At 41.0% G+C, this 25,533-nt stretch overlaps 1 protein-coding gene across 1 annotated transcript in view; it reads right to left on the bottom strand.

The window, feature by feature from the left end:
* The window catches only part of LOC307019877 (nucleoprotein TPR-like), a 94,118-nt gene that overhangs the window by 30,785 nt on the left and 37,800 nt on the right, over positions 1-25,533 (bottom strand). The window contains exons 17-31 of the mRNA XM_079650980.1: positions 25,393-25,517; positions 24,045-24,193; positions 23,781-23,943; positions 23,112-23,246; positions 22,709-22,849; positions 21,359-21,566; positions 19,475-19,671; positions 19,228-19,368; positions 18,718-18,834; positions 12,703-12,906; positions 8,517-8,695; positions 7,800-7,947; positions 4,721-4,858; positions 2,829-2,960; positions 2,351-2,476 (exon numbers count right to left, since the gene is read on the bottom strand). Of these exons, the coding sequence (XP_079507106.1) occupies positions 2,351-2,476; positions 2,829-2,960; positions 4,721-4,858; positions 7,800-7,947; positions 8,517-8,695; positions 12,703-12,906; positions 18,718-18,834; positions 19,228-19,368; positions 19,475-19,671; positions 21,359-21,566; positions 22,709-22,849; positions 23,112-23,246; positions 23,781-23,943; positions 24,045-24,193; positions 25,393-25,517 (2,303 nt within the window). The remainder of the gene's footprint in view (positions 1-2,350; positions 2,477-2,828; positions 2,961-4,720; positions 4,859-7,799; positions 7,948-8,516; positions 8,696-12,702; positions 12,907-18,717; positions 18,835-19,227; positions 19,369-19,474; positions 19,672-21,358; positions 21,567-22,708; positions 22,850-23,111; positions 23,247-23,780; positions 23,944-24,044; positions 24,194-25,392; positions 25,518-25,533) is intronic.

Genomic DNA, 25,533 nt, shown 5'->3' with positions numbered 1-25,533 from the left:
GTCAAACAAATCTGCATTATTGCCCCGAGCTCTGCTGTCTGAATAGAATGAATTATCATTATTTATTATCTGAAACGATGTAATAACTTTTAAAACTGTTTCCAGTCACTTGCCCCATGCATTCAGCAGCAGCAGGCCATTCACTTTGATTTTATCCCGTTATGAAATGTAATAATTTCGACAATAAATAAATGCTACATAAACGTTATCTTGCACATTTTATCTAACCATCTCCGTTTCTAACTTTCAATATATTTTAAAAGAGATCTCTCTCTCATTTGCGTGCGGGGGCGGGGCCTCACATACACCATCTCTCTCGCTCACAGACATGCTGCAGCGCTGTGCAGTGTGCACACAGTTCTGCCGGTAATGAATATTACCTTTTGTGAGGAAACTTTTCCACCAATAATTCCAATAAGTATTCCAAAATGTATTCACTTCAGGTTTACGAAAGTAACTGTTATCAGATTACTCGTTTTTCAAATGTAACGCCAGCTGAATACAGTTAGCCTACTTGATTTTTGTATTCTGATTACGTAACGACGTTACATATATTCCGTTACAACCCAACCCTGCTTCTAGGCTACTGTCCCGCAGCTCCTGCCTCTCTGTTGGACTCTGTCGCAGCGGGGCTGCTGCTGTGGTGCCGAGCGCATTAACCAGACTCTTCACAACGAAGGATCACTTCTTCTTCAAGGCAGGGAAGGTTTCGCAGTACGCAGTCTACTGTCCCGCAGCTGCTGCCTCTCTGTTGGACTCCGGTACTGCACCTTACTCACGAGACGTTGTAAAAAAAAAAAGGGTGGGGGCGAACGCAGTAACCACTCCGCCAACGCCACAGTCACCCCCGTCGCGCAGGCCGGATGAGAATGTCTGGCGGGCCGGATGTGGCCCGCGGGCCGCCAGTTGGTGCTCACTGAACTACAGTATTGAATTTGACAGAAAACCATAATGAAACGCCAGCAGAAGAATAGTTTAATGCGTTGGGTGAAAAAAAAGACAAGAGATGTGAGTTGGTTTATTCAGTAAATTAGCTCAGAATAATTGGATGTTCTGTCTACACCTGTTGATGTGAGGCTAATGCAGGATTTGCTAGCTTGATGCTACCGGCATTTAGCGGCAGTGACTCAACAAATTGCCACTTTAAAATGTATCGTCAGCAATGTATGACCAGCAGACTGCTTGTTTAATGTTAGACTCACACCAATAGCTCAATATGATCATAACACGATTGCTTTCATATCAGAGATCAGATGAGGTGGAGCTGCCTCCAGCAATAGAGGATGAGGCAGAGAGAAGCAACAGCAGCACAGGGTTGCAGCAGGTATGTTATATGCTGTAGTCAGGTGATTTAAATGTATAAATGAAAGGAAGAAGTGTAGGCTACATGATAAGAAGGGAATAGAGTTTGAAGAAAAGTAATACAGTACAGTGTAACACTGTACTTTATTACTTTTTAATGTACAAATACTTTGTTACTGTACGATATCAATAACAATAATCCACAGCTCCTCTCTGCTCCAGAGGATAACGATTTTTTTTCGGGGCACCCGAGCAGCACCCAGCCAAGGTAGTAAACCTAGGGGAAACACTGTTTAGGGATTCATTGATTATCTGCTGGAAGTTCTACACTGGTCATTTTAGCTGTCAAATGTTACTAAATACAAATATTATTCTATGAATCGTTCTGCATTCAGTTGTTTTTAACAAATGCTACAAATGCTCAAAAATGAGCGTGTGAACAAAGGTTTTTTTGTAAATTCACATAAAATACGTAATAGAGTCCAAATAGAATTTTCTTTCGTGCTGATATGTTATGGACGTGTCCGAAAGCAGGGTTTTCAAACAACAATAGTTACTTTTTTTCATATCTGTCACTTGTCTTAAAGCGGGACATGTGCACAAAAACCCACTGGCCCTCAGAAAAACAAGGTGCTATGTGGACACAGGCCGTCGATTGAGTGAGTTCTGTTTTACGACCAGCAGGGTCAAATGACTGTGGTCTGACTGGAGTCTGGTCCCGTTGTGAAGAGTATATAAATTTCATGTTTTGTACATTACTGATTGTAGTAAAAGTCCAAATCCTTGTTGATTTCACTTATTATGTATTCACTTACTATTGACCCTGAGAAGAGGCAGAATAGTATGTCCTCAGTGCTGATCAGAGATGAAGCTGATAAATGAGGGAACTCCTGCATTCATTTGTCCATGGGTTAAATACTGATTGTAACTTTTCTCACTAGATTCAAAAAGCAGATGAAAGTGTTTGCTAGTGTGAAAGGGTCTCAAGCCAGGGTGCTTCAGGGTGTGTGTGTGTGACTTGTGTGTGTGTTTGTTTGTGTTACCTTGCGAGTTCAGTCTTCAGCTTGGCCGTCTCCTCAGCGAGCTGTGTGATGCGTCTCTGCTGAGCTTCTCTCTCAGTGGACAGTTTCTGTCTCTCCTCCACGTCCCCATCTTTCTGCTGGCTCAATAGTTGCTGTAGAGGAATGGTCAGTCAGGTTTAGTGGAGACTTAAACAGCAACTACAGAGTGTTCAAGATACATCTTTAAAAATATAGCTCCATTCAAAATAAATCAACGACTCTAGGGGGATTACTTTAGTCATTGTTATTGCTTTTTATTCTTATTTATATTTGTTTGTGTTTTTCGTTCTTTCTCTTTGAACAAAACACTAGAATGTATCCGGTTACATAATAATTAATATACATGGCAAGTAAATAACAGATGTGGGTGTGTCATGTGTGACAAATATTGTATTATAAGATGCAGGTAAACACAGTGTTGCTGCTCCTTGTTGACGCTCACACACACACACACACATCTGTTACCTGGGTTTTGGCCTTCCAGCGTTTGAGGTCCTCTTCCAGGATCCTCTTGTCGGCCTGCATGGAGCCGTTCTTCTCCGACAGCAGAGACAGAGACTGGTGCAGCGGGCTGATGTCTGACTGCAGCTTCTTAACCTGACACAGATATACAATGATAAAATCAGACAGTTCAATATTCACTTGGTCACTGGCTAAAATGTTTGCAATTCACAATATTATCCTAAAAATCATCACGATATGCTTAAAACTTTAAACGGTAACTAGACCCATTGTAATCACTTTAACCTATGTTTTGTTAAGAAACAATATGTGACCCGCTCTATCGAAATCAGTCGGAAGTCGCAATGGCTCATTTCAAAATAAACCAGGATTTGCATAAAAAAACTATTTTTTCGGGGTACGGGTGTTTTGTTTGATTTTAAACAAACAAAGTCTTGTCTTTCATAATATGAAACTTATTTCCAAAATCACACGATAAATACATTTTTGAAGCTTGTAAAGGGGAGAAGAAAGCTCTCACTCGCAATCTGCTGTTCCACAGCGCCGCCCCCCCTCCCTCCGGGTGAAATTATGAATGTAAGCGTATGGTAATCATAGATAACACGGCAGGGTTCGTTACAGTTTGTTTTCATCTGATTTCAAATAAACAAAGTCTTGGCTTTCAGAATGTTAAACTTGTCTCGGCAAATTCAGATGATAAATACAACTTTGAAGCTTGTAACGGCATAATTACAAGCGGAGAACGGAGTAACTTAACGTCACAGCAGGCATAACAACAGCCAGTGTTTCTCGTGAGTGTTTTCCCCGGGAAAAAAACGCAATACGCAAACGCAAAATTACACAAAAACACGTATATACACACACACACTCGCGAGCTTCTCCCAGACCAGTAATCCAAACGAAAATATCTTCCCTACGTAGTACTTTGATCATTTGCTCTGCTAATAATCAATCAGATCGATGGATTCCAGAGAAGAGGAAAGGCCTTTTTCTCAAAATGATGACTCAGTGACAGTCATTATATAATGTGACATATTGCTTAATATTTGGAGTACAACAACAATCCTGATGTCATTAGAAAGCTAGGAATCTCCTCTTTCCAACAGTGTATACAACTTAAAAATGTGTCTTTGGGTCAATGCGACTGATTTCCATGGAGCAGGTCACATATTTGTATTGAATCATAGATAGGACACGTCTTTTTAAGAGAATATCCCAAACCATCATAAATATAGTAATCATAAATGATAAGCTCCCCCTGCTTTAACAGAGGATAAATATAATGTTAATATAAGCAGCATTATAAGAGTTTGTTCTTTCTTATACCATCATTCCTGTATTTTAACTCTAGCTTGGTTTTTCACTTTTCTACCATGAGAGCGGTATAAGCAGATTCTTAAAGGCCATTAGCCCTTCCTTTTCAAGTTACAACTTGGGCTGAACTACAACTCATTGAAATGTGATCAGTATCGCAATATGTACTTCTAATAACCAAATCGCAGAAAGCACAATATGTTCTAAAGTCAAAACATTTGAAAATGTCTATAAGTCTCGTGGTGCTGCTGTTTTCTATAAAACGTTACTCTACAGACTTAAGTCAATTGCCTTGTTTGGTACAGGCTCTCTGGAAAAATTAAAATCCCACCATGATCATTTAAATATATTTTTCAATGATAATGTGAATAATGTTTTGGAAAATCCCATTCCCTCTATTATCGTGAATCTTATCGCAAATTCAGTTCACGTTTTTGGCAAATTGTGCAGCCCCAAATACAATCCAACGCGAGTACAAATAAAATGGGAAGACGCGTGTTCTGATTGAAGGGACAAACGTCATGAAAAATGTAAATGAGTCCCAGCTGACAATGATATGAAGTGCAACACTTGAGTCTTACTTTAGTCTGCGCCTGCTGCATCTCTTGTTCCAGTTTGTCCTTCTCTGTGTTCAGCATCCTGACGGTTTCCTGGAGAGCACTGATGGTCTCCATCTTCTTCAGCTGCTCCTCCTGCTGGGCCAGAGTCTTGGCTGTAACCTGAGCCGGAGAGGCAGGTAAACAGACAGAACTTTTGAATAAACAACATTCTCTCAAGCCACTTTTGCCCTTTTCTTAGCCTAAAATTAGTAAATAAGTTCAAAGGCAAAGCGTCCTCAAACAGCCTGAAAGAGCTCTTCAATCAAACATTTAAAATAATGGCAACTTGGAAATCTTTTATCGGAAATATTCTCGGAACAATTTTGGTCGTGGAAACTATTCTGTAACCATTTTGAGATTTGTCTGTCTCCTCATAATCTCCTTACACTCAAACTGAATATCCCATCATACGCTTCATTGGCAATTGAACAGGGACTGTATTAAATAGTTTCAAAAAAAAGTTTATTACAAATTCTATATACATATACTTTCTCGGTAAAACAGTGAGTCCTTGCGGCTACATTATCTTCAGTTGGGACAGTTCTCAGGTCTTTATTATTGAGATGGTGCTAGTTGTTGGGGAAATATTTTCCAAGGTCCATAACTTTGACCCAGTTTATCAGTTCAAACTGTCCTGACTGAGCACACGCACCTGTAACCTTGGCTGCTGTGCTCTCAGTGTTCTGTCTCCCTGTTTCTGCCTGTTGGATCAGCTGATAGAGGTGTTATGGTTCTATGTTCCTGCCTGTTGGCGTCAGCTGATAGAGGTGTTATGATTCTATCTTGTTATGCAGCATGTTGATTATTCTCTCTGAACTAGCTAAATACATGGGTCTGGGGTAGAGTTCTTCAGAATTGACGTGGCAACTCTCCCGTGCAGTCAGACCGCTACTGCTGTGACTTGTGATGTGAATCCTCCGGCCGAAGCTCCTATAATAAACCATCGGTGTTTGACATCAAAGCTCCTGCTCTTCCCGTGTCTCCTTCATGAGTCTGTGACTCCCACTGCATTGTTACACAGAAGTTTCCCTTACACTAGTAATAAAATAATACTTCAGTGTGCATTATGCCAATGCAGTATCACTTACAATGGGTTGGCTTATTGAAGGCTAATGTACTTACAGGACTCGTGCTTTTTGAGTTTGTATCCTTACGGTTGAATGCACACATTGTGGATTGTTTTGGATAAAAGCGTCTGCTTAATGTAATGTTCATGTTGTTTTCATGTTGTAGCCTCAGACAAGGGACTTGTCTCTATTCTTGTTTTGCTCGATCTCAGTGCTGCATTTGATACCATCGACCGTGATATCCTATTGCAAAGACTAGAGCACTTAGTTGGCATACAGGGAACTGCTTTAGGCTGGTTTAGGTCCTATCTATCTGAACGCTCTCAGTTTGTACGTGTCAACGATGAATCTTCCACGCAAACCAAAGTTAGCCATGGAGTGCCACAGGGTTCAGTGCTCGGACCTATTTTGTTCACATTATGCTTCCGTTAGGCAATATTATAAGGAATCATTCTGTAAACTTTCATTGTTATGCGGATGATTACTCAACTATATTTATCAATCAAGCCTAATTAAATTAATCATCTAAATAAAATTCAAGACTGCCTCAAGGACTTAAAAACGTGGATGACCTTACATATTTTTGATGTTAAACACGACCAAAACTGAAGTTATTGTACTTGGCCCGAAGAATCTACGAAACAAATTATCTAAAGATATACTAACTATGGATGGCATAAATTTGGCCTCCAGTGAGACTGTAAGGAATCTTGGTGTTATATTTGATCAGGATTTATCCTTTAACGCCCACATAAAATCAATTTCAAGGACCGCCTACTTCCATCTACGTAACATTGCAAAAATCAGGCATATCTTGCCTCAAAACGATGCAGAGAAACTAGTCCATGCATTTGTTACTTCAAGGCTGGATTATTGTAACTCCTTATTATCAGGGTGTACCAAGAAGTCAGTCAAGTCGCTTCAGCTGATTCAAAATGCTGCAGCTCGTGTACTAACCAGAGTTAGGAAAAGGGACCACATTACTCCTGTTCTGGCTGCCTTACACTGGCTCCCTATAGAACACAGGATAGAATTTAAAATTCTTCTTCTCGCCTACAAAGCCCTTAATGGGCAGGCGCCATCTTACCTTAAAGAACTCATTATACCCTACTGTCCTACTAGGGCATTGCGTTCCAAGAATGCAGGGTTGTTGGTTGTTCCTAGAGTCTCTAAAAGTACAATGGGAGCCAGAGCCTTTTCTTATCAAGCTCCACTTTTGTGGAATCAGCTTCCAGTTTGTGTTCGGGCGGCAGACACCCTATCCGTTTTTAAGAGTGCGCTTAAGACCTTCCTTTTTGATAAAGCTTATAGTTAGGGCTGATTAGATTCAGCCCCTAGTTTTGCTGATATAGGCTTAGTTTGTCGGGGGACATCTTACTTCTTCCTTCTCTCTGTCTATACCTGTGTACTCTCATGTTCCGATTAACCCAGCTTCCCCAAATGTCTTTCTTTTTGGTGTCTAAATACGCCGGGATCCGGAGTCATGGATGATCCTGCGGTCCTGTGTCATGGATCGCGAGTCCTGGATCTTGAGTCGTGGCTGTGGTCCTGGATCATAAGTCCTGGATGGATATCCTCGTGGATTCATCTTCCTATTATACACACATGAGTTTCCAAACATTTGGACTACCTATGTTGCAAATGTATTATCTTTTCAATTTACACACGGCATCTATTGCACGTCTGTCCGTCCTGGGAGAGGGATCCCTCCTCTGTTGCTCTCCCTGAGGTTTCTCCCATTTTTCCCTTTAAACTGTGTGTTTTCTCCGGAATTTTTTCCTTGTACGATGTGAGGGTCTAAGGACAGAGGGTGTCGTATTGTCATACTGATATTCTGTACAAACTGTGAAGTCCACTTAGACAAATATAACTTTGTGATATTGGGCTATATAAATAAACATTGATTGATTGATTGACTTTCATCATTTACAGGTAAGATGACCAATGAGCCCCCAACATGCTCTTTAGTTTTCCATCCCTCAGCCCCTTCATACCTGCATCTTATCCCTCTCAGAGTTCAGAGCCTCCTGCAGCTCCTTCAGTTCTCTGTCCTGGTGTTCCACTCGCTGTTTGTAGCGCTGAGCTTCTTCATCAGACGCCTCACACTGAGCCATAGCGATCTCTTTATCACGCCGAACAAACCTGCAAGACACACTCGCTTCAAACTCCACCCAAAAGCAGATCTAGAGGTAAAAGTGTGTCTTTAAGACTTTCAAACCAGTATTTTAGCTGTACTTTCATTGCGTGTTTTTTTTCAATAAAAGAGATCAAATGTACAAGAAGTTTTATAAAGCGTAATAAAATAGGAACTATTTTCGCTTAAATGTCTCCAATAGCAAGAGCAGGACCAGTAACAAAATGTTGTTTTTTTTTTTATTTTAAGGAATGCTCATATGCAACAAAATAAAATGCAGTGAAACTAAATGCATTAATTAACAATCCAAAAAAATCTGAAAAAGAAGGGGAAAAGAATAACAACTTCTATGATACAGTTAACAGAAAAAATATACATTATCAATATTATATTAATTATCCAATCTAACCGGAGGGTCATTAGTAATGGAATGAAACCTAATTGGGCCCCGGGCCTGTTTTATCCCGGGTTTATACTGGTTCCTAATGAGCTCACACTACGACATTAGGATTGATAATGGAGATTGTAAAGTGTTTCCAGTGTTATCAGTCCTTCCAACAGCACAGTGCTGCATTACCTGAGTATTTCCAGGATCTGCTCGGTGGTCTTCCCCTCCTCACTGAAGGACAGGTCGAGCTGCTGCCGGGGGGTCTGCAGCCCACGACTCCTGGTGGCCATCTCATCCATCTGCTGGTGCAGGAGGGCGTTCTGCTTCCCCAACTCCTCACAGCGACGCCTCTTATTGGACAGATCCTCCTGAAGGAGAGTCAAAGTATTAGGACCAATCAGAAACAATCCTACAGCAGAGCTTCCAAAGGAGGCTGTAAGACACTATGGAATATTGGAAGGGCAACAGGAAAAAACATTATATTCAGGGATGCTAACCTATCAGGTATGAAAAAGCTGACAAGGATCCGAACCTCCCCCACTAAGTACATTTTTGACAGTGGTAGAAAGTAACTACCGTAATTTTCGGACTATAAGCCGCACCTGAATATAAGCCGCAGCAGCGGCATACCACTCTCGGTTCCACTTTTACTTTTGCGCGCTACCTGTCTCACTCTTTTCCGGCCTCCAGCTTTTCCTGCTGGAACCCGCCGCTTAAAGGTGGGGGTCCGCGGACCGGCCATAGAGCCCATAGAGTTAAAGGTGTTAGCCGTTAGCTGTAAAAATCCATAGATTAGCCGCACCGTTATATAAACCGCAGCGTCGAAAAATAGGGAAAAAGGCGCGGCTTAAAATTACGGTAAGTACATTTACTAAAACATTTGAGATACTTGTACATTACTTGAGTATTTAAATGTTTTGCTACTTTGTACTTCAACAATTCAGAGGTACATGGTGTACTTGTACTCCACTACAGATGGAGCACTTCATTTCAGACTCCAGCTTACAGCTTCCTGCCTACGACCTGCCTAAGACCAGTATAGAGGAATGTTAAGCCCTCCCACTATTTTCCAAGAGGGCGTTGCCAGATTTTCCATTTCAGGTTTTAACCAGGAGATGGCGCTTCATTGACAAATACAGAAAGACAAGTGTCATGGACTTTCAGTTGTGTTTTGAAGAGCATTTGAACACATCAATATTTTAGATCAACTAAAGTATTTTAATCTTGTAATTCAATAATATAGTCTTTATATATTAAATAATCATAATAATAATGTAAATGTTTACATTACACTTCTTTATTTGTTATGCTCATACTTTAACCTTTACAATCCTTTGCTTTAATATGCAGTATATTTTTTTTGTGTTTGCTTCCTCCTGCTCCCTTTCGGACACATACTGTATGATTTATTATTATTATTATTAATATGAAGATATTATTAAGATAAAATGTTACTTTATTGATTGAACATTTTAGTTTAGAATGTGCTGTCCCACGGTAATTCAGAAGGCTCACAGGTCACATTCCGACCATTATTTAAAACAATAGGCGCTTTCACACGTCTACAGTTTGATTTGTATAGAGGGAGCTCTGTGGCTGAATGGCCAGCGATTAGGTGTGGCGCGTTTATCATAGGTGATCAGAGCTAACTGCCTGCCGTCAGATTTCATTTAAAAAACAGATCTGATTTTAAGACTATTTCTGCGCACATAAAGAATGATAAGAATAAGAATAATGCGTATTGAACTGGTTTAATTAATTAGTGAGTTTATTTAACACTAGAACCGCCAATCGGGTCAATTTGTGTGATGTGTGTTGTGTGTGTGCAATGCAACTTTTTTTCAATAAAATATTAAAGTCTCCCAGTCCGTTGACTTTTCCTGAAAGTGTGTTATGTAGCACCATATGTTGTTAAAAATTGCATTCTAATAGCGGGATTTGACGGTTTTAGGTAGGCCTATGTGTGCGTTTATCAACGCTACAACACAGCGTTCCGTGAGTCGCTGTCGTTGTTGGGTGAGAAGCAAACAGCTGCTTGCTGCGGAGTGCAGCGCGAGCAGGCTCCTGTGAGCGGGAGCGCGCTCCTTCACTACAGACTATCGCGCCACCTAACCATTCGCCACAATGTTTTTAATACCAGTGGTAACCGGCCAAGTGCCGGGCAAAAAACAATCTTCAAATAAAAGAAAGTCACCAGAGGAGTTAAAGGAGAGTGACAGGGAGCAAGAGAAGAAGAGGGAGAGAAAGTTTCAGCCAGCTTGATCGATGGAGTTGGCTTCTAGTGGTGCAGTGACGCGTCCTAAGACCCTTTTATAATCTATCGATTAGATTTATGATTATAAAATTATAAAAGTAGGGTAGACATGTGGAGATTATCCGGCTGAACAACACGTGCATTTATCAAACAGGTTTGTTTTCCACAGATCTTATTTCCAGCTATTTTCCAAAACCCTGTGGAGAAATTCCATTGCTTTTTTGTCGAGGGAACCAGCAGCTTACTTCCTGGTTTTAGGACACGTCACTGCACCTCTCAATATAATGCCAATATAAACAAGGTCTTCTGTCGGCTCTGTACATCAATGCCGACCAATGCTGACAAGTAAGTGAAGAGTAGAAAATATAACGGTATTGGCTATAGGGAAATGTCCCAGCAGTTTAGGATAATGAAGGTTCTAATCTAATCTATTACATAGCCATTACATTTCTAACTCCTGATGACAGGAAGGCAGAAAGTGCATTATACAAATAATAATACTCATAATAATAGCAGACATTTTTTAACAATGACCACAATATCATTATTTTAAAACCAAATATGAACAATTAAGGAAAATGAGGAATAACTGATGATTAAAATGTTGTAGTAGGCTACAAGTAGTAATGTAGTTAGTGCATGAATTACTATTGCAACAAATGTGTTAATTTTCTTCATTACAAGTCGATTTCTTTTGGACGAATGCTCCGGGCCAGTGGTTACAATGGTGGGGCCAGTGATAATACAATTCCACCGACCCTTAATGTCTACCCCTGATTATCGTTTATCGCAATAATTTCCGGGAAAATGTATCGTCCAACAAAATTAATTATCGTGACAGGCCTAACTTTGAGTATCCGACTGGCCCAATCAAATAGAGCTGGAGTTCACCAACGGTCCAGTCCGCTATCCCTTAGCAGCAGAGTTTAGCTGACAGACAGGGAGACACCAGCCCACAGCCTAAATATTAGGTTTCTTTCTGTTTTTGTATATAGTAACTTGATCATTATTTAGTGTTATTATTTCAATCAATTTGAAAATCAAGCTTAGGGCTGAATGGGTTGTTTTCTTTAAATGGCAGACAGGTGGAGGTTGGATTGGGCACCTATAACGTATGTTTTTTTATCAGGGTGGGCGAAAGGGAAATTGAGGACGTAAAACCCGTTTCTATTTGCATTGTTTGCTAATGATAAGAGTATTAACGGCACAAACTATATTTGTCATTTGATTTATTCCTGCATCAAAATTGCTTCCTGGTGCCTCAGCGGGAGTTGGATTTGGAGTTTGGTTTTATGACAAATCTTTGTTACACTTTTTATTAAATTGCATATTTTTTAATGCTGTCAAAATTATCGCGTTAACGGCGGTAATGCATTTTTTGAATTCATTGCGTGAAAATATTTAACGCATTTAACACATGCGCAGAATGGCCCGCCTCACACATCCCACCAGTGGCAGCGCCAGGGTATGGCTGGGCTACAGTCATACCAAGAAATGGCTTAGCCCCACCATGAAAAATGATGTTAAAGTAAGCAAAATAAAGTCCGCCAACTCGCAGAGTAAATTGCAGACAGCAGTTAGTAAGATTGATTTCAGCAGCCACTTGTCTGGAAATACTGAAGACTAGAAACGGTTTTGAAAACTTTTGTCAATAGAACATCTTTGATAATGTCTTCTGGCCAATCAGAATCACGATAACGGCGTGGTGTTGTTACAGGAAGTCCCGACGGAGAATACTTTTGCTGTAGTACATCTCTGTATACATCGATAGAACATTACGTGTTAATAGAAATCAACACGTAATGAAATAAGACCCCAAGGTTTGATGATTGATAGGTGTGTGGGCTGTCTTTCATTTTGACACACAGAACAATGTTATAATAAACATACGTATACTGTATGTTAAATGGATATATATATCCGCCTTCTTTCATTTATCTTTCCATTCCCACAACAATATACATAAAGAAATGGCATATTTTGGACATAGTTCGAATGGTGATTAATCATGATTAATACATTTTTAAGCTTTGATTAATCCGATTACAATTTTTAATTGTTTGACAGCCCTAATATTTTTGTCTAGATGCTTGACGAACACCAATATAAAAGGCCTCCTACCTTGAGCTGCCTCTCCACTGAGTTCAGAGCTGCACTTTTCTGCTGCAGGAGGGACGAGGTCTTGTTCAGCTGCTCCTCCAGCTCTCTCTTCCGTGCTCCATCCTGCTTGGATCTTTTCTTCAGCTCCTGCAGGGCTTCCACGTCCGCAGCATGAAGCATGAGCTCCCTCTCATACTTAGCCTGCGCCTCTCCAGCTAGCTTAGTCTGAGAGGAGGATGGACAGGAAACAGGTGAGCCAATGCTGGATAACAGAACTGGTAAGGACAGTGGTTATTGAACCAGCATCAGTGTATGCATGTGTACAAATTCAAGCCTTATAAAAACTTTTTTTTTATAAATAGCACAACAACGATAGTGATAGAAACTTCTTTGACCAAACCTATTTATCTGTATGAATATGACGACTATAACTTTCTGATGTAAAATAATCTTCTCTGATGAGAGGCCTGTATTCTTCATCCTAGGTATATCTCAACTATGAGAGACAAAATGAGAAGAAAAAAAAATCCAGAAAATCACATTTGATTTTTAAAGAATTTATTTGCAAATTATGGTGGAAAATAAGTATTTGGTCACCTACAAACAAACAAGACTTCTGGCTCTCACAGAACTGTAACTTCTTCTTTAAGAGCCTCCTCTGTCCTCTACTTGTTAACTGTATTAATGGCACCTGTTTGAACTCGTTATCAGTATAAAAGACACCTGTCCACAACCTCAAACAGTCACACTCCAAACTCCACTATGGCCAAGACCAAAGAGCTGTCAAAGGACACCAGAAACAAAATTGTAGACCTGCACCAAGCTGGGAAGACTGAATCTGCAATAGGTAAGCAGCTTGGTGTGAAAAAATCAACTGTGGGAGCAATTATTAGAAAATGGAAGACATACAAGACCACTGATAATCTCCCTCGATCTGGGGCTCCACGCAAGATCTCACCCCGTGGGGTCAAAATGATCACAAGAACGGTGAGCAAAAATCCCAGAACCACACGGGGGGACCTAGTCAATGACCTGCAGAAAGCTGGGACCAAAGTAACAAAGGCTACCATCTCTAACACACTACGCCGCCAGGGACTCAAATCCTGCAGGGCCAGACGTGTCCCCCTGCTTAAGCCAGTACGTGTCACGGCCTGTCTGAAATTTGCTAGAGAGCATTTAGATGATCCAGAAGAGGATTGGGAGAATGTTATATGGTCAGATGAAACCAAAATAGAACTTTTTGGTAAAAACTCAACTCGACGTGTTTGGAGGAGAAAGAATGCTGAGTTGCATCCAAAGAACACCATACCTACTGTGAAACATGGGGGTGGAAACATCATGCTTTGGGGCTGTTTTTCTGCAAAGGGACCAGGACGACTGATCCGTGTAAAGGAAAGAATGAATGGGGCCATGTATCGTGAGATTTTGAGTGATAACCTCCTTCCATCAGCAAGGGCATTGAAGATGAAACGTGGCTGTGTCTTTCAGCATGAGAATGATCCCAAACACACCGCCCGGGCAACGAAGGAGTGGTCTCGTAAGAAGCATTTCAAGGTCCTGGAGTGGCCTAGCCAGTCTCCAGATCTCAACCCCATAGAAAATCTTTGGAGGGAGCTGAAAGTCTGTGTTGCCCAGCGACAGCCCCAAAACATCACTGCTCTAGAGGAGATCTGCATGGAGGAATGGGCCAAAATACCAGCAACAGTGTGTGAAAACCTTGTGAAGACTTACAGAAAAAATGTGACCTCTGTCATTGCCAACGAAGGGTATATAACAAAGTATTGAGATGAACTTTTGTTATTGACCAAATACTTATTTTCCACCATAATTTGCAAATAAATTCTTTAAAAATCAGACGATGTGATTTTCTGGATTTCTTTTTCTCATTTTGTCTCTCATAGTTGAGGTATACCTGGGATGAAAATTACAGGCCTCTCATATTTTTAAGTGGGAGAAGTTGTACAATTGGTGGCTGACTAAATACTTTTTTGCCCCACTGTATATATATATAGATAGATATAGATATATACATATCAGTGGCGAACCGTCAGGGCCTTCAAGGTATTCAGAGAATACCCTGGAACACTCGGATAAAACAAACAAAAAATCGATTTAATTATATAAATAACATGTAATAAAATATATATAAAATGAATAAATGAGAATCGTATCTGTGTTGTTGATCTGTAATATTACAGTGTTACGTTGATTTGTTTATCCTTCTCGGACCATGCACAACGCATTTCAGTGGTTTTGTGTTAGAAAAGAAAGCAACAAATCAGATCTTGTTCTGGGTCTCTGGGTAGAATATTCTTCAACCAAGGTATTCTATATCCTTGATAGAATGCCCTGGCCGTTGCACTGAATGAGAGCATACGTTTGGACTGACCGTTTGATCAACCAATCATATATTGATTTGTAGCCAATGGGCGTATTCTTTCAGAGTTTCCCTTGGTTTCAGGGTACTCGAGAAGGCCCGCTAGTTAACTGGCTCGAGACAGAGGATCTAGATGAATGCGACGAAGCAATTCATGCCGTTTTATTGCTTTTAACGCTGAAATGACAAATGCAACAGGTGAAGATGAAGTTGTTGCGGAATTGTTGTGAGTACCCTTTTCAAGACGACAATTCAGTGAAAAGACGGAAATTATAATGCCGCGGAAGGGAGGCGACGGCGGCGTGTGTGTCTACAGAAGGTCCAGTTGTGATAGACACGGTTCGCCACTGATATTATTTTTATATATATATATATATACATGCATGCATGCACGCACATCGGCTACAGTTTGGGTTGAACTCGCGATGCATCGATTGTAGCATCTTTGCATCGGTAAAAAAAATATATTCATTCATATAATATCCTCTCAGCCTATCAGCACTCTACGGAGGCCGAGAGTTTCAGTTATCAACAAACATGGAAGTCGCGGAGAAAGACAAACACAGCGAACCGAAAAATACCTACAAATCAAACGTTTGGCAACACTCCGGATTTTTCAAGAAAGACGGACAATTAAAAAAAATCGCTCGCACATTGTAAACGATGCCGAGCCGCTTTAAAGTACACTGCTGTAAAGTAGTAAAGTAGTACGAGGAACTTAGCGACGCACATAAAGAACTTAGCGTCTGAAAAGAGAAACCTGAAAGTTAGACTATGAGTGAAATCACTGTGAGGTGTTCTGTCAGAGAGAGTGGTGTTTAGTTTACAGCAGCCTAGATTGCCAATAATAGTTTAAATGTCTTCCTCACTGTAAGCAGTTATGAAATACCTGTTTGTGAAAGGTTATTTGTATTCTTCATTGTTCATATAGAACCCACAGCTTTCTGCTCACTGGTGAGTTAGCCTATGGATGAGTGTTAAGCACATCAGGCAGCAGCTGTATGGGCATGGCACTATGGTAGTTGGTATTTGCACATTGTTAATCATGGGCAATGCATCCTTAAATTGTTTAACTGTGAGGTGTTATAACATTGAACTGTACTCTGGAGACAGAGAACACTACTACACTTGTGAAAAGGCCAGTTTGCGAAAGGTCCAAGTGTTTTGTTTTTTTAAGGTAAAAAAGAAACAGCATGATGCGATGCACAGTATTAGTAGAGAGAACCAAATATGTGAAGCACTTTTTTGTTAATGTATGATTTGCTGCATATAAGGAATAAAACAAAATCCTCTGTTGTACCATATTGAATTGTATCATCGTGTTGAAACGCATCGTATCACCCCGAATCACATAATGTTGAATCAAATCGTATCGAACTGTATCGCAACAAGGGATGCCAGTGATTATTCAAATATTCGTTACAGTCTCCATAATCGAATATTATTTTTAAAAATCGATTTTATTTATATATATTTTCATTATTATTTATGTTTTTTTTAAATTTTTCTGGTTTAGTTTCAACCAAAATATAGACTAATGCTAATAATAGTAATAGTATTAATAATTGTAAATGGCCATTGGTCACACCACCAGTTTGTTTTACTGTAAACTTGGAGGAAGCCTGCGTGCAGAGCAGACTGCTGCTGCAGCACGCTACACACCGACCCCGCCGCCATCCCCCCTTTCCCTCACACGTGCGACTAAAGATGAACAAAGCGGCAGGTAAAAAGAGTTCCTCCTCGTGGAACTACTTCAAACTTACAAGTCCAAAGGAAGACGGTCTATCACAGCTGAACCTCAACAATGCGTTCGCATTTGAGTGCGAAGCACGCCAAAGAGGTTACAGAGAAAGACGCAGCGCTGCTGCGCATAGCGCATCTCCAAATAAAGGCAATGGCAGGCACTTTAGAAAATAACAAAAAATAAACCAACATCATGTTGATGTTGGTTTATTTATTGTTTATTTTGTTTGTACTGTTAAACATGTTCCAGTAAAGAAAACAACGGAATTCCTTTTGGTCTGATTTTTTTGATATGATTATTTTTTTAATTGATTATTCGCCAGGGCTGCCGAATAATCAATTTTGATCATGGTCAGTTTCTGGTAACCCTAATCGCAACAGGGGTGAATCGTATCGTATCTTATCGCCTGGTGTTTCAAATCTATTGTTGGCAACGTATCGTGATGTGCATCGCATCGGCCTCAGTGATGCCGCCGAAGGACTGTTCCAATGTCCAACACACTTGGAATTCTACCGAGGCAGGCATCCTTCGTTGCGAGAAATTTCGAGGCTGCACATGTGTAGACTCCGGTCTTAAAATCCCCAAAATGCTTTGCGCACGGACCAATTTCCATTTTTTTTTGGCGGAAATCACGCTCCATTTAAGGCGGGGCCTCTCGTATGACGCACACCTGCTACACAATTTTTTGTTTTCCGAGGCTATGAAGGATTCTTGCCTCGCTTCTGAAGCAAGTGACTCGGAAGACAATTGCTACCAAGCAAGCGTCCTCGACATTGAGAAACACCCTGTGTGTGTGTGTGTGTGTGTGTGTGCAGGGGTAGACATTAAGGGCAAAATGCCACTGGCGGGTTCTTCCTCACTTTCCTCAATTGATCATATTTGGTTTATTAAAATAATTATATTGTGGTCATTGTTAAACATTTCTGCTATTATTATGAGTATTATTATTTGTATAATGCGCTTTCTGCCATCATTAGGAGTTAGAAATGTAATGGCTATGTAGTAGATTAGATTAGAACCTTCATTATCCTAAACTGCTGGGACATTTCCCTATAGCCAATACCTTTTATATTTTATACTCTTCACTTACTTGTCAGCATAGGTCGGCATTGATGTAAAGAGCCGACATAAGACCTTGTTTATATTGGCATCATATTGAGAGGTGCAGTGATGCGTCATAAAACCAGGAAGTAAGCTGCTGGTTCCCTCGACAAAATGCAATGGGACTTCTCCAAAGGGTTTTGGAAAATAGCTGGAAATAACGTCTGTGGAAAACAAACCTGTTTGATAAATGCACGTTTTGTTCAGCCGGATAATCTCCACATGTCTACCCTACTTTTATAATTTTCGAATCATAAATCTAATCGATAGATTATAAAAGGGTTTTAGGACGCGTCACTGCACCACTAGAAAACAACTCCGTCGATCAAGCTGGCTGAAACGTTCTCTCCCTCTTCTTCTCATGCTCCCTCTCCTTTAACTCCTCCGGTGACTTTCTTTTATTTGAAGATTGTTTTTTGCCCGGCGCTTGGCCGGTTACCGCTGGTATTAAAAACATTTTGGTGAATGGTTAGGTGGCGCGATAGTCTGTAGTGAAGGAGCGCGCTCCCGCTCACGGGAGCCCGCTCACGGGAGCCTGCTCGCGCTGCGCTCCGCAGCAAACAGCTGTTTGCTTTTCACCCAACAACGACAAGCGACTCACGAAACGCTATGTTGTAGCGTTAATAAACTAAACAATTTAACTAAATTGATATTCAAAATACCAATACCAAAGGAAACATGCTGGCCCGGGGTGTCTAAATAGTGCTTCCGGGCCAGCGGGCCAATTATAATGTCGAGCCCTGGTGTGTGTGTGGAGGGGGTGTGTGTGTGTGTGTGTGTGTGTGCGTGCGTGCGTGCGTGCGTGCGTGTGTACCTGCAGCAGGCTCTCCTGTATGGCTCTCTGCTCCTGAGTGACAGCAGCAGCAGCTCTCTCCAGCGCCTCCTGCTGCTCCGTCTGGCTGGACTTCAGGCAGCGCTGCAACTCACACAGCTGGAACACAGCAGGGAAACAAGCATCATCACCTGGAGCTCAACACTGTGCGGGCTGCCAACTTAACTTAAAAAAATAAAAATAAATCACTCATAAGAGGATATTCATCATTCATCAAGATAACAGAGATGGACCACAATCGACTCATCGGGAGTGTTTTTATCACTATCGATAAACTCCACTTGCAATATGTTCAATATTCTATTTCTGTTTTTTTAATAGATCTCAACAATGTTTTATGTTGCACTGTTGGAGGATTTAAGATGTTCATTGCAAACAACTACGCTGTAACTATTGTGCATTTGACCAAAACTGTGAAACATCAAACCAACAATCCAAAACCCAACAATATCAAATGAGCAGATCCTGTATTACGGCGTGCAGAGGGCTTACTTGTTTTTCCACAGCATCTACAGCCTTTCTCCTCTCTTCTCTCTCCTGCTGCTTCATCTTCTCAGCCTCTAAGATGGTTTTCTCCAGCTGCTTCTGAACCTCGTCAGACTCCTTCAGCCGGAGCTCCAGAGGGGAGCGAAACTACAGAATGGAGAAGTCAGATAACAATTGGATTGGAGTGTATGAATAGACAACAAATATAATGTATAAGAATAGTGTGTGAAGGTAAATGACACATCAGCTGTACCTCCTTTTCTTTCTTCAGACTGTCCTCCAGAGTCAGCACCACGGCCCTGTACTGCTCAACCCTAGCATTTGCATTCTCCAGCTGCTCTGTTAGTTCTCTGGTCCGTTCCTCTGCAGTACGCTGGAGACCCATCACCTCTGCAAGCTCCTGCTCTGATTGGCTGAGCTGCTGCGAGGCTGCTGGCACTGGAGAGCGCACTGAGGGAACACAGAGACAAAAACTAAGCTGTGAAGGGGATACACTTCAGGTGGGACTAATGGATATCAACAACTTGATTACTTACATTTAGACAATTACTTTTTGAATTTCTGGATTTATGATTGCTTGTTAAAATGTGAGAATTAGGCATTGTTTATTGAATATATGAATTTGCACACGTGTTTGGTAGAGATATGAATAAACCCGGGTTCAAAATATTTATTTTGATTTTGTTGACATACTAGAAATAAGGTTTTTACTGAGAACATTTCAGGGATCTCTTTCTATCACTTCATAAATTTGAAAATAATATCAACAATTGTCTCTCACTTGTTTGGAATAAGACATGTTATAGCAGGGCTCGACATTAAGGGCTGGCCGATGGCCCGGGGCCATCTAGTACTTAGCTCGGGCAATGAAGCCTCACCTGCTGGTTGCCCGATCGGGCAATCTATTATGCTAGTATCATGCAGCTCGCGGATCCAGTAATGAGTGACCCGACGGCAAAACTAAACATATCTATAACTAGTTACGGTAGTTTGACAGGTAATTAAAATAGCTACGTGTGATATTCTAACCTGAAGTGTGTGTTTTGTCCGCTCACTGCTGCATGTGATCATGCGGAGGTGCGTGTCGACTCGTCAGCAGCAGCTGATCTCTCTCTCTCCCGCCAGTTTAGACTTCACTCGCGTTTATGTCCATATTGATCAGATCTAGCTAGTTCTAGCTAATGATATGACTACCTGCTTATTAAAAGACACCTAAACAATAAGTGTCGCTATGCAATTGTTTACATGCCCACCGGAACCCCGAGGCATTACCAACAGATCAACGCACAATCAACCCATACAGGACATCTCTTTCTCCACATTAAGTGTTACACATTAGAATTGACTATTCTTGTCTGTCACATAATTGGCGCTAAAGGGAAATTATTTTGACCGAAGAGATTTTGATTTGCCGGCTAAAGGGAACTCTGACGTCGCTTCGCGGATGTGCTCGGCTCCTCTCAGCTCCTCTCGACTGCTGCTCGGGTCTGCTCGGTCAGCTTCCGGATGAGGAGGCATTCGTCCAACTTACAGTAGATAACATTACAAACATTTTTAACAGGGGCCATAATAGTGTAAATAATGTTTGTTTTGGCAGTTATAACTGAATGTAATGTTTTCTACCTTTTTACATCTGGGAAGGCATTTGCCTTCATCAGATGGAAAGTGTCTTGACCAACAACTTAAGTATTTATTATAGCTATGCAGGGCATGCAAGAGAGCAAACACAAACAAGAACAAACAAACAAGTGAAATTAAGAATAAAATTGAAATTGTACAATATAATATTGTGGTGGTTCATCTTATAATTCAGTCTAGAGAATGCACCAGACAGCATCTACAGTAAGACCTGCAAAAATCTAAATGTTCTAGGGGGAGGCCCCTCAGAACCTTCGTGCAATTTCGTCCGCGCGCATTTTTCAGGGCAATCTCTATTGGGCTCAGGGCCATCTGTAAATTAGCTTAGATGGCCCACAGCTAATGTCATGCACTGTATAGAACAATCGCCCGAAGTGCTTTTTCATGCCGTGCCTGGCTTTAATACGCTGTCACAGTAATAACACTACATCACTAAACTGATTTTTAGTCTTTCCACATACTACAAAGATGGCCCTTCATCACGAGGGATGCTGGTTACCTCTGAGTGGAGCTCTGAGGCCTGCAGCTCTGGTAGCTGGGGTGCTGCTGGAGTGTGGGGCCGCCTCAGAGGATGGAGTAGCAGCAGCAGCAGCCAGCTGAGCTCTCAGTGCTGCCACCTGCTGCTCAGAGCTGCGCAACAACTCCCTGGTCTTATGCTGCAAGGTGTTCTGGGTCTCCAGCTGCTTTTTAGCCTCTAATAACTGAGCCTGTGGAGGAGGTGGGGGGGGGTGGGGTTAGAGAGGAGAAACAGGACCGGGTTACTTGCCTTGTCCAACAACATTTAAAAAAAAAGTAAAACAGTACTGTTCAAAAGTTCAGAATCAGCCGTTACATTGATCTTTCTGTTGGCAGCAACAACAGGGAACCCAAAGATTAAATGTTCCGTCCAATGTCGAGTTCCCCACAGTTCTGCAGGAGAAGACGTTTCGAACTTGGATTTTTAATCTAAGTAAACTTCAACCATTATTAAAGCACAAAGGTACGATTATGCTATGAATATTAAGGGAAGCCTTCTTTTCCTTTGGGCCCCAAGCAGCGTATTCACTGTTGAGGTTGAAGAGGATTAAACTGTGATTTTCCAGACGATCAAAATCTAATGATGCTAATCCTAGACTAAATCTCTTTCTATTTGGAAGTTTGGAGAAGTGCTTTGCTAAAGCAACCAATTACCTTCATTCCAGATATTTTAGGGATTATTGTGCACCCGACACTGAGGAAAAAATGTTTTGCTGCTCCTAATATAAACATCATTTCACTTCGCATAACACAATCGTTTCTGGTCTACCGCTGCCTCGATAGGTTAGTTGTGTGACTTTGGTGACTTTAAAAACACTGAAGCTGCACATCAACAAATAACAAATGAAGACATTGAGGTATCAATAAAGCAGCAACCTCCATGTTTAAAATAACAGTTTTTCTCAATAGAGTTTGGTGGCTTTAAAAAGAGCAAAGACGTATATATAAGCTTTGTTCCTGACTGCTACTTCACACTGATCATAGTACCTTATACAACCTCACTTCTAAAAGACCTCTGTTAATATGCTCATCTATGATGCTAAGCTTCTTTAATCAATGACTGCTGATTTGTTTCTATTATTATTTAACAGTGGTCAGAGGGTCCTTCTCTTGCTGCCCTTTACAGCATCAGTCTGGTTGAACTATTGCACAGTGTTTTAAAGTAGCTTGTTCCACAACCTAAAAGCGTGAACAACCACTAAAAAAAAGAAAGAATTGTCCTCTTAGACATCTGACTGGACTTAATATAGCTTGGTGGCAACAGATTCCCAATTTCTAAACAGTTATGTATACAAACAAACACAAATTAACTAAATGTTAATGTTTTACATACGTCCATGGTGCGCCCCAGGGCGTGTCTCTGTGCTACTTCCTGGTCGTGCTTGGTCTTCATTGCAGCCAGTTCTGCCTCCAAATGCTCCACCTTGTTGTTCAGTCTCTGGCGAGTCTCTGTCTCCGTACGCTCCATCGTCAACTACAGCCGTTTGAGAGAGGGGAAAAGGAGAAGTTGTTAGAATAACATGAATGTTTGCACCATGGAGGCGTAACAAATGAATGTTTTATAGTGTCAAAGCAACTTCATGAACTTCTGCCATCAAACAGTAACATTTCATTATACCACTACTAAGTCATTGCTTTACATCATAAATGAAGGCTTATTGCGATAAAGAAATAAGGAGAGAGGTGAAAGGTCTGAAGGGTCCTCTGAGAATACCAAGCATCCCCTGTTCTGGTACCTGTATGGTCTTCAGATTGGTCAGCAGCAGGTTCTGGTTGCGTTGCTCCACCAGAATGGATTCCTTCTCTCTATTGAGTCGACTCTCTGCTTGTCTCAACATGTCTTTTTCTTTCGTCAAGTTCTCGACACGCACCTGCAGACACAGAGGGGAAATAAAGTCATCCGGTTATTACTGGGAGACAGAAAGGTTTAAGATGGTGACACTTTTTCCTGGTGCGTTACGTCTACGCCAGGGCTGTGCTGGCGATGCTACTTTCAAATGGTGATTGTTGGAAAGAAGTGGAAAGAATACAACATAACCTTTTAGATGGGTTTGATTTTGTTTATGATAATCAGCAAAGTAAAATTACATTTTATTTGTCTTCGAGCAGTGCGTATTCATATAAATTATTTATGTTTGGCTCATCAATAAATGGTTAAAATGGTAAAAATCCCTGCTACATGTGATCTATTGTATAGTCACTTTGATTAAGCGTGTGACATAAAGTGCCGAAAATTTGCGTATTATGTTTCTATCACTTCCATTGCAGCTGGATCTGATAAATTAAGGGACAAATAGTAAATGTGTTTTGGGGGAATCAATTCTAATCGTGTATTTTCCAGTTGAAGAAAAAAAGCCAGATGTTCTAATTATCTTGAAGATAATTAAGCTTCTCCTCTTGCTCACCTCTTCCAGCGCCAGTTTCTCGTTACCCTGCCGCAGGTCCTGGCTCATGGTGTGGATGATTTGCTCGTGCCGTTGGGCAGTGGCAGCCATCTTTTGGTTCCTGTCCTGTAGAGCGGAGATCTCTCTGCATTGGGCTGACACGGTGTCCTGGAGCATCTCGTACCTGACATACAAAGAGACAAACAGAACAAACACAGTGCATCAAAAACACCTGCAAGGGCTGAAATAGGAGGCTGGGGCCGTAGTAGCATGGACTTGGCAAACCTCTTGCTGCTGAACTCAAGTTGAGAGGTGAGTTTGGCGTGACTGGAGCGGAGATCATTGAGCTGCTTCTGCAGCCGGTCGTTGGTTTCATTCAGCAACCTGTCGTTCTCTGCCTTCTCCTTCTTATACAGAATGAAGGCGTCATTCAGCTGGAGAAGCAAACACATCCGGTCAGAACACTTTTCAGGTATTCCCATCGGATGCAAACCAACTTTCTTGGTGCGGCCCGATTACAAATGCAGTCAATGCAAAGACATGGATTGACGCAAAATCGCTTTTCACTAATTGCTATCACTATGTGGTTTTTTCCACACAGCCTTTTCATACCTTTAATGCAAAACAATCTTAGCAAAATATGTTCATTTTGGCTTCATATCACTTTAGCAAACAAGATGTATGCGCCAAGTTGTGATGTTAGAGACAGCTAGTACAGTCCTTTTGAGCAGTTTGTTCCTCCAGATGATGTTCTAACGAGAAGAGAGTTTGTTTTCGGTAACTAAGTATTTACTCTGCATCTGTCACAAGGACAGATTACACTGCCTAACAACTTGCCTCTGGCTAGCAGAGAACTCACAGCTCCATCCTTTTTCTTTGGATAACCACACTTTTCTTCACACTGTACATTTATATTTCATTAAATATGATATTCCTTGCACACTACTTTTACATTTTGTTTGGTAATTTGGCCCTTCATTTATTATTGCGCTATTCTTCAGATTCTTATCTTTCACTGTCTACATGTATATATTTTACTCTTTAGTACCGTTTGTGTTTATTTTCTACTCTTAAAATGTCACATTATTTATTATTATTTTTAATTTGGATCAATAAAGAAAATCTTATCTCATTATCTTTATCTAGTTTGAATCACAAATAATGCAGAGGTCAAATCCACAAGTAATGTGAAATGTTGCTTTATGTATGTATTTGTGTGTGTTGGGGATGCGAGCGATTATTCAATTTTTCGAATATTCGTTACAGTCTCCATTATGGAAAATAATTTTTTTTAATTCGATTTTATTTCTACATATTTTTATTATTATTTATGTTTTTCTTTTTTTCCCTGGCTTTCAACCAAAATATAGACTAATGCTAATAACAGCAATAGTCTTAATAATTGTAAATGGCCATCGGTCACACCACCAGTTTGTTTTACTGTAAACTTGGAGGAAGCCAGCAGCGCAGGCTGCGCAGAGTGCAGCAGTCTGCGCAGCCTAATCGATTAATATTCGCCAGGGCTGTCCGATTTTAAAATATGATCATGGTCAGTTTCTGGCATCCCTAGTGTGTGTGTGTAGGTGTATGGTTGCGTGTGTGTGTAGGTGTGTGCACGTGCAGGTGTGCATACCTGTTTTAAGGCAGCTTTAGTCTGAGCAGTCTGTGCTGACTCAGCAGCAGCAACTCTCTGAGGAGTAGAGCGAGTAGCAGGAACTGACGGCCTAACAGGTGCAGGTTGAGAGGGAGAATCCAGACCTGCAGACACACATGA

The sequence above is a fragment of the Notothenia rossii genome, assembly GCF_949606895.1.
Source record: "Notothenia rossii genome assembly, chromosome: 9".
Taxonomy (NCBI): domain Eukaryota; kingdom Metazoa; phylum Chordata; class Actinopteri; order Perciformes; family Nototheniidae; genus Notothenia; species Notothenia rossii.
Note: the sequence above shows the minus strand (reverse complement) of the source record. Positions and strands in the feature narration are given on the sequence as shown.